Raw genomic sequence first — 10,000 nt, forward strand, 5'->3', positions numbered from 1 at the left:
GTGTGTTCATGTTCCTGTCTTCCTGTGTCTGTGTCTCTGTGTTGGTGTTTCTTTGTTTATCTGTTTCTGTGTGTTTGTGTGTCTCCATATGTTTGTGTGTGTGTGTGTGTGTCTGTGTTTACATGTGTGTACGTGTGTGTGTACGTGTGTGTGTGTGTGTGTGTGTGCGTACGTGTGCGTACGTGTGCGTACGTGTGCGTACGTGTGCGTACGTGTGCGTACGTATGTGTACGTTTGTGCGTGTGCGTACGTACGTGTGTGTGTCTCTGTGTTTACATGTGTGTGTACGTGTGTGTATGTATGTTTGTGTGTGTGTGCGCGTACTTATGTGCATGTGTGTGTGTTCCAGGGGAACGTGCGCTTCATGAAGCTGCTGTTGTCCCGCCGGGCGGACTGGCTGCAGAAGGACCTGGAGGAGATGACGCCGCTGCACCTGGCAACCCGCCACCGCAGCCCCAAGGTCCTGGCCCTGCTGCTGAAGCACATGGCCCCGGGCGAGGTGGACACGCAGGACAAGAACAAGGTGGGGGGAAGCCCTGGCCCCAGCGTCGCCACGCGCTCTAGCTGTGCTCAGACAGATGTGCGGCCGTCGCTCGGGGGAAGGGGTGTGTGTATGCGACCGCGGGGGCTACCCGCCCAACTTCCTCTCTTGTGCCAAATGGCCACCTGCCAACGCCTCTCCTTCAAGGGCCTCCAAGCACCGCCAGTCTCTCCTGCTGCGGGGCTTCTGCCCCTGTGCTCCAGAGTGAATGTGGCTTCGTGGAGACGGGTCACAATATCGTTGCGAGTGTTTGGAGTGTTCCTCTGCACCTTAATAACAGAGGTAGGGTCATAGAGGGTGCCGCACCATGGGGGGAATCGCTCTGCCGTTTCGGTGTTTCCCGTAGAGAAGCTAAACGGGGCTGTCGGGGCGTGCATCTTTGCAGCAGACGTGTTGGGGAAGGTCTTACTCCTGCTGTGAATATGGGGTCACAGGGAGCCAGAGAACCAGCACGGGGCATCTCAGCTCTCATGTCCCATGGGAGGATATGGACCCCACAAAAACGAATCCCAATAAAACTGCATTTCTGTTAACGGTTATTTTGAATAAAGCTCAGCAGACTTCTGGCCGGGTCCCGTTCATACAGAAGTTAACATTATCCTCTCTATAACACTCTATTCCCACTGCGGTTAACATTGTCCTTCCCTAACATCCTTTTCATACAGAGGCTAACCTGGTCTTGTCCATAACATTCCCCTTGTGCTGAGGACAGGTTAACCATGTCCTCTCCATAGGAGGTCTCTTTCTATCCTCTGTCACATTCCTTTTGTTGTGAGATTGGCCCAAAGGGGATTTTAGTAGCTGTGAGAAAATAAAATGAGTTCCAGAGTTTGCTATGTGGTTGAAAGTAATCTGGATTCACCTCCCTGTGAGTTCCTCTCAGGTGTAGATTAACCAAGCTGCCTCTGCTATTAATTAGGCTTCCTCCTATAAATGACTGTATTTCCCATGAAAGGGAACATTTCCCTCGGGAAGTAAATTGAGCAGATTCCGACCCTGCAGGTGAGCGGGATCCCAGTCCTGTGGGAAAGAGAGGTGACGGCACCTCCCCACCCCCAACCGTCAACTCAAAAATCCTGCTTTAAAATGGCCGCCGAGACTGGGCCAAGCAGGCAAGACGGACAAGGCTCAGGCGAGCGCCCTTGCTGTGCCTTGCCTCGCTTCCATGGCAGTTGGGTTCTGCTACTTTGTATTAAAAGGCAGGGGGTATTATGTGTAATTGTACTAACGTTCGTTCCGACCTCGCGATTTGATTGACTGAGAAACATTCAAAGGATTCATTCAAATTCAAAGTCACTCATAAATTAGTAAGCTTTTTTACATTTGGTTAATTCATTGTATCAAGAGATATCATAAACTTGTAACCTAGCAACACTTCAGAAGCCTGTTGTAATGTTGTTAAAACAGCGTTAAAATAAAGATTTTTTTTTTTTTAAGTTTTAATCTGACTTACTGTATCATTCTTTTTTTCATTTTTAAATATACAAACTTTTATACATACTTTTTTGATTGCACGATGCTTTCTCATAATTTCTAAAAATGAAATGCACGTGGTCTCAGCTTAGGTTATTAGTCTTTCCTCCCTGGCCTCATTTGGCCAGAAGTAGTTTTACAGGAGCGAGTATTCTACTGTGTGAGTATAGATTAGATGCATGTGTGCATTGCACATCAGGATTTAGCCTGTGACTGGCCTGTGTGTGGCCTTGTGTGTGACTCTGTGGCCCTGTGTGTGTCCCTGTGTCTGTCCCTATGTGTGACCCTGTGTCTGTCCCTATGTGTGACCCTGTGTCTGTCCCTATGTGTGACCCTGTGACCCTGTGTCTGTCCCTATGTGTGACCCTGTGTCTGTCCCTATGTGTGACCCTGTGTCTGTCCCTATGTGTGACCCTGTGACCCTGTGTCTGTCCCTATGTGTGACCCTGTGACCCTGTGTCTGTCCCTATGTGTGACCCTGTGACCCTGTGTCTGTCCCTATGTGTGACCCTGTGACCCTGTGTCTGTCCCTATGTGTGACCCTGTGTCTGTCCCTATGTGTGACCCTGTGTCTGTCCCTATGTGTGACCCTGTGACCGTCCCTATGTGTGACCCTGTGACCCTGTGTCTGTCCCTATGTGTGACCCTGTGTCTGTCCCTATGTGTGACCCTGTGTCTGTCCCTATGTGTGACCCTGTGACCCTGTGTCTGTCCCTATGTGTGACCCTGTGTCTGTCCCTATGTGTGACCCTGTGTCTGTCCCTATGTGTGACCCTGTGACCCTGTGTCGGTCCCTATGTGTGACCCTGTGTCTGTCCCTATGTGTGACCCTGTGTCTGTCCCTATGTGTGACCCTGTGACCCTGTGACCGTCCCTATGTGTGACCCTGTGACCCTGTGTCTGTCCCTATGTGTGACCCTGTGTCTGTCCCTATGTGTGACCCTGTGTCTGTCCCTATGTGTGACCCTGTGACCCTGTGTCTGTCCCTATGTGTGACCCTGTGTCTGTCCCTATGTGTGACCCTGTGTCTGTCCCTATGTGTGACCCTGTGACCCTGTGTCGGTCCCTATGTGTGACCCTGTGTCTGTCCCTATGTGTGACCCTGTGTCTGTCCCTATGTGTGACCCTGTGACCCTGTGTCTGTCCCTATGTGTGACCCTGTGTCTGTCCCTATGTGTGACCCTGTGTCTGTCCCTATGTGTGACCCTGTGTCTGTCCCTATGTGTGACCCTGTGACCCTGTGTCTGTCCCTATGTGTGACCCTGTGACCCTGTGACCCTGTATCTGTCCCTATGTGTGACCCTGTGGCCCTGTCTCTTACTCTGTGGCTCCTAACCCTGTGTGTGTCCCATCCCTGCAGCAAACCGCTCTGCACTGGAGTGCCTTTTATAACCACCCTGAACACGTCAAACTACTCATCAAGCACGACTCCAACATCGGCATCCCCGACAGCGAGGGCAAGATTCCCCTGCACTGGGCCGCCCACAACAAAGACCCCAGCGCCACCCACACCGTGCAGTGCATCCTGGTTAGTGACCTGCCCTGTCCTGTACCATCTTGTCCCAACTCCTGTCCCCACCTGTCTCTCTCATGTCCCCCCTCCTGTCTCCACACCTGTCTCTCTCATGTCCCCCCTCCTGTCCCCACCTGTCTCTCTCCTGTCTCCACACCTGTGTCTCTTCTGTTCCCACTCATGTCTCCACTCATGTCCCCCCTCCTGTCTCCCACCTGTCCAGTCCAATCCCCACTCCTGTGTCTCTTCTGTTCTCACTCCTGTCTAATCTTGTGATTAGCAAAGCCCCCGCACTTGGAGTGCTTTTAACTGCATTTAAAAGTGCTGCTGAGTGTATCACTATGGGGCTGATGGGAATTAGGTCCGGGTGTGTCACGCTCCATTGACGGTGTCTCAACAGGAAGCAGCCCCAACAGAGTCCCTTCTCAACTGGCAGGACTACGAGGGCCGCACACCACTGCATTTCGCCGTCGCAGACGGTAATGAGGCTGTGGTGGAGGTGCTGACCTCATACGAGGGCTGCAGTGTCACAGCCTACGACAACCTGTTCAGGACTCCACTGCACTGGGCAGCCCTGCTGGGTGAGGATCAGGCTCCCGTGTCACTTCCTGTCTATGGAACCACCTGGCTGCACATTTTACAGTCTGTGGTCTGGAGAGCTGGTTTTGATGTTACTCTGCACTTATTTAATTGATTAGAGCAATTGAGTATGCAGTTAACTGACCTCACCCAGTTTCCTGGGTCTCAACAGGGTACTGATTTTATGGTAAAAACCAAAACTTGCAGACCCATTTGCACTCCAGTATCAGGGTTGGAGTCAACTGGTGTAGAGTAAAGTTTTGTATTTCCTCTTACTTGTTATGGTGTGCTGTGTGTGTGTGTGTGTTTTGTCTTCTAACATGTGGTTTTTTTTTTTCAGGTCATGCCAGGATCGTCCACCTGCTTCTAGAGAGAAACAAATCTGGCACCATCCCGTCCGATAGCCAGGGCGCCACCCCGCTGCACTATGGCGCTCAGAGCAACTTCGCCGTGAGTCTGACCGCGTAGCTCAGTGTGCCTGTCTTTGTACGGACCTGGCCAGTGTACTCGTGTGCTGCAGAACTGACGAGTAGAACGTCACTGAACACCAAAATAGCTGTAGATTATATAAGGACGTATGGCTTTTCTGACTCTGCACTGCACAGTGTTCGCAGTCCACATAGTAGCTTAAGTCGTTACTTCACGTAAAATAATGACGTTTTTGTCTTGTATTTACAATTTGTGCTGCTTCAGCTCATGAAAATATTATTTGGGCTCATAGAAATTCTGATTCTATTGATTCTATCGGAGTAGGAGTAGTAGTTTGAGCGCTTAACCCCCCTCCTCACGTCTCTGCAGTGGGAGTAGTAGTTTGAGCACTGAACCCCCTCCTCACGTCTCTGCAGTGGGAGTAGTAGTTTGAGCACTGAACCCCCTCCTCACGTCTCTGCAGTAGGAGTAGTAGTTTGAGCGCTTAACCCCTTCCCCACGTCTCTGCAGTAGGAGTAGTAGTTTGAGCGCTTAACCCCCCTCCCCACGTCTCTGCAGGACACGGTGTCTGTGTTCCTGCGGCACCCTTCGGTGAAGGACGACCCCGACCTGGAGGGCCGGACCGCCTTCATGTGGGCGGCGGGCAAGGGCAGCGATGACGTCATCAGGACCATGCTCGACCAGAAGGCTGACATCGACATCAACATGGCCGACAAGTACGGGGGCACAGGTGAGCGAGAAGGGCCCTGCAATCATTTTCAGGCCCCATCACTGCACCCCATCAAAAGTTTGGTTTAGAGACCACAGGATGTTAAACTAATCAAAAACATACAATGGCTAATATCTGGCGCTGTTGAATGATTATTTTTCTTTAAAGCACAATTAATTGCAAAGATTCTGTGATTAATCACGTATTTAATCAAGCTGAATTTTAATTAAAGACATACTCTTACTGTGTTTGAACTCCTTACTGAAAATGTCACATTTTTGTAGCCCAGTCTTGCTACCACCAGGAAGACTTTGGACAATACTATGTCAGCTAATTATGTCAACAAATAATAAAGCAGCTACTTTTCTGACCTCCTTCCAGGCTGGTTAAAGCATACTCCTCAGCATGCTGACTGACGATTCTCTGTGCATCCTCCTTCAAGCCTAATATGTCCCATTTAAATCCGTGTTTGAAAGTTAGGTCTAGTTCCAGCCTTTGAGGCTAGTTGTAAAACATACATTGTTAATGTTATTTAAAAGTTTAGTACTACCTCCCAGGCAGGTAATTAGTCAAATAATTATTGCCTTACAGACTGATGTTGTCTGCATGTATACACCCTGCCTGGTAGGTGGTTAGAAATGTATTTAATCACTATTGTAATGTTTCTGAATTTAATTAAACCCAGATTGAGATGCTAGCTAGCCAGCCAGGTAACTAGCTATGTAGCTTACTTGTTAGCTATTGAGTTGCAGGCTTAGAGTCAACCGTCAGGGCAAAAAAGGCATATGAGCATGGTAAACACAATTGCACACAATTAAAAAACACAAATTAAAATGTAAAAATCACAATTAGCCTAATTAAAAAATATCAATCAATCCTTTTCAAATTTATCACCGGTACAATTCCAGGTGTCCAATAATACCTCCAACCAGCCTGATGTCTCCAACTACTCCTCAAAACATATTACACATTGCATTCCCATTACATTGGTTTTCCTTTCTAAATCTAATTTCCTGTTTTGTATACATGTGGAATATCACTAGTATTATGTGAAACATCGCCCTCCCTCTTGCTGGGTTGTCAAAGAGACCGGCAGGGGTTTCCCGAGTTGTGACGGCAGGAGTCCTGGCGGTGAGGTCTGTGGGTTGGGAGCTGGGAGCCTGCCAACCTGTTCCGAGCACGGTCAAAAAAGCGGCCGGGAAAAAAGTGGCAAACGTCAGACCTCTCTCTGAATGCGGTGACGTGGGGTCTGAGGCAGTGATGTCACTCGGAGGCCCCGGCCGAGTCACCGGGACGTCAATAAGTGGCCTGCAGGTCCCAAAACCCCCCCCGTCAGGGCACAAAAGAAGAAAGGGCCCTGACGCCACCTCGGGCCCAGCTGTTCTGTGTGGGGGGGCCCCCCTCCTGTGAGATTCCTGCTCAGGCACCTCGTAAACTAAATCAGAAACACACTTGGAGCCTTCCAAGAAGACTAAAGGAGAGAAAGGGGGGAAATAATGACCTGCTTTCTGGACTGGTACAAGCAATGACATCACAATCGACCCCTCACTGATTTTTCGTAGTATCCTCCTCCCATAATGCCAAGAATCTTGGGGTGACTCTTGATAACCACCTCACCCTCACTCCACATGTATCCTCCACTGGCAGAACCTGCAGGTTCTTCCTCTACAGTATACGCCGTAGCTGCATCTCCTGCCACCCAGCTCCTAATCCAGGCGCTCCTCACCCCCCCCCCAAAAAAAACAAAAAAATCATACATTTGCAGTTACAATGACTGTATTTTTGTTTAGAACAGCACTTCATGTGTATTTTACTAGTTATGGATGTTATGCTTTAACTTGCGGGAGAACCTATGCACGTCACTTTGGATTAAAAGCGTCTGCCAAATGACTAAAATTTAAATGTAAAATGTAAATGTGCTTCATTTTATATATTTAATATAACCAGCTGGTGGGATTTTAGAAGTGTGAAGGACAAACTGAGCGCTGTGTAGAGGACCAGGCTGTGTGAATTCAGCAAAACCCCAGGCGGTATGGGCCACTGAGGGGCCCAGGTTTGGATCAGAACACACAATCAACCGTGGCTCAGAGCCGGGCCAGAGAGGGGGAGGCAGAGCCTCATCGGCAATCGAGCGGGAAAACCTCTCCGCTCTTCTCCAGCTCTCTGACCGCATCAGACCGTGGCGTGCCTCCATTCTGGCTTGTCTGGGTGTGGAGTGTCAAGGGTGCGGCCTTTAATGGGGCCCCACGCTCTTCTCGTCGGATGTGTGTGGGTATGCAGCGTCCACATTGGCCCGATCGCCTGGGCTGGCCCGACTAACCGACCGGTGACCCACCGTTATCATCACAGAGGACAGCTTTACCCACCCCCACCCCGGCAGCAGACATTTTACCTGGTGTGGTCCGGTGCCGGGACCCCACCCCCCCATCCTGTGTCACAAAGTCGCGTCTGTAGTCAGGGCTGTGGTCTGGACTAGCGGCAGTGGCTTACATTTTACATTTACATTTTAGTCATTTAGCAGACATTTTTTTATCCAAAGCAACTTACAAGTGGTCAAGATCATCAAGTCAAACAAGTCAAAAAGCATCAAATCCATGAACAGCAAAACATGCATGTAGAGCAGTTATAACCAAAAAGAATAGTCATCGTAAGTATAGATCTTTAAATATATATATATATTGGGTACTGAAGAGGGATATTGGAGGGTTGGAGTGCTTCTGCTGTTCTGACAGTGGTAGCGCATGTGTGCAGTGACCACACAGCGAATGTGACGCCGCCTGTTTGAAATGCGACACAGCAGCCTCCCGGCGCAGGGGCGTGACGCCGGCTATGTTTGAGGACAGATTTAGACCCCTCGGTTAGCCCATCGATAACTGTGGCCTGGCGTGGCGTCTGCTCCGAGACGCTTTCCCTCCAGAGCGGAGCGTCCACACTGCCCCCTGTACGCATCCATCAGCCCTCTAAAGCCCTGTCTGGCTCTGCCTGATCACTGCCATCCTCCATCTTCTGTCCTGCAGAGCTAAACATGCTGGCCATCCTGCTAGGCATACAGTCATACACAATCACGCCTACTCCACACACATACCTACGCACTGAGCACACGTGTGTCTCACAGACACACACACACAGGCACACACAGTACATATGCCCATTCCATACATTGCCCCCCCCCCCCCAATTTCAGGACACCATAATGTTTGGGACACTGCAATGTTGTGTAAATGAATGTAGTCATGTTTAGTATTTTGTTGCATATCCTTTGCATACCATGACTTCCTGATGCCTGTGACCTATCAACAACATCAGAGTCTGGATATCTTATTTTTTACATTATTGGCATTTGGCATTTTCAGGTTGTCCTACATGCAATACCAAAACTCTTTACATTAGAATGTATCTCTATGGGAATTGGGGGTGGGACTAGATTCAGCTGTAAATTATGCAGATACAGTATGGAACACATTTGTTGGCTAAATGGTTTTAAGTCATCAAAGGTACAAGGTATCAAATGAACCTCAAACCACCGTGCTGCAGGCAGATATGCAGTAGATACGAAAATAGTTGTTTCTCCTGACAAATTTTCCTGTTGAACTCAATGGAAAAAAATCTTCATAGTCGTCCCAGAGGAGGTCAGCTGTTAAAAGAGCAGAACTAAAGAGACAATCCCACAGCACCCAGAGGAGGTCAGCTGATAAAAGAGCAGAACTAAAGAGACAATCCCACAGCACCCAGAGGAGGTCAGCTGATAAAGGAGCAGAACTAAAGAGACAATCCCACAGCACCCAGAGGAGGTCAGCTGGTAAAGGAGCAGATGTGTATAAATGTTTTGTGTTATTAAACGTGGTTCATATTAATTCCTTAGCTGGTGCCCGGGAGGAAACTATTGATGAATTTCTGAAGTTGATAACTTGGACATACAATATCCAACACATGGTGCCCTGTTAGTGGCTTGTTCAGTCTGAAACAAATCAATTGGCACCAACATAATAGGCAGAAAGTGACTCCGTACATACCCGTCTGTATTGCACACATACACACACTGTCTATACCCTCTCACAAATATTCACAAATGCACACAGTCTCACACTTACACATATGCAATGGCATCAAGATAGTCACACAAATGCATACACAAAGGCACATACGCAAAGGTGTGCAGACAGACATGCCTGCACAGATGCGCACACAGTGCCAGCCAGTGAGCAGCTGCAACTGAAGCCAGGGGAAGAGCTTGTGATGGCAAAGAAGGCTGATAGACACATCACTGCAGAGAGACTGTGGGTTCCCAAGTGCTTCTGTCCCAAGGGATAAGAATAGGAAATTGAAGCTGGGTGAGGTGTTTGAAGTGTCATGCCTGGGTAACACACCCTCGCCCCAGAACAGGACTAAAGGAGAGCGCTCCTTTCATCGTACAGCACACGCCTGTGCCAGCCATTATACTGAACACAACTCTGTCTGTGTCTCTGTGTCTCTCTCTGTCTGTCTGTGTCTCTATCTGCTGGTGTGTCTGTCTGTCTCTCTGTCTGTCCATCTGTCCAGCCCTGCACGCTGCTGCCCTCTCTGGACACGTGAGCACAGTGCGTCTCCTGCTGGAGCGTGGGGCGATGGTCGACGCGTTGGACGTCATGAAGCACACGCCCCTTTTCCGCGCCTGTGAGATGGGCCACCGTGATGTCATCCTCACCCTCATCAAAGGTACTCAGTTCAGGGGTGATGTCATCCTCACCCTCATCAAAGGTATAGAGTTCAGGGGTGA

General features: G+C 49.3%; 1 protein-coding gene across 3 annotated transcripts in view; it reads left to right on the forward strand.

Annotated features, from left to right (window-relative positions):
- invs (inversin) overlaps window positions 1–10,000 on the forward strand; it is a 50,389-nt gene that overhangs the window by 26,636 nt on the left and 13,753 nt on the right. For all 3 annotated transcript variants that reach the window (XM_061227524.1, XM_061227436.1, XM_061227605.1), the window contains 6 exons: window positions 350–523; window positions 3,375–3,542; window positions 3,928–4,108; window positions 4,447–4,556; window positions 5,094–5,265; window positions 9,784–9,939. In XM_061227524.1, coding sequence (XP_061083508.1) covers window positions 350–523; window positions 3,375–3,542; window positions 3,928–4,108; window positions 4,447–4,556; window positions 5,094–5,265; window positions 9,784–9,939 — 961 coding nt within the window. The remainder of the gene's footprint in view (window positions 1–349; window positions 524–3,374; window positions 3,543–3,927; window positions 4,109–4,446; window positions 4,557–5,093; window positions 5,266–9,783; window positions 9,940–10,000) is intronic.

This window comes from Conger conger, chromosome 1 (assembly GCF_963514075.1).
Source record: "Conger conger chromosome 1, fConCon1.1, whole genome shotgun sequence".
NCBI classification, from domain to species: domain Eukaryota; kingdom Metazoa; phylum Chordata; class Actinopteri; order Anguilliformes; family Congridae; genus Conger; species Conger conger.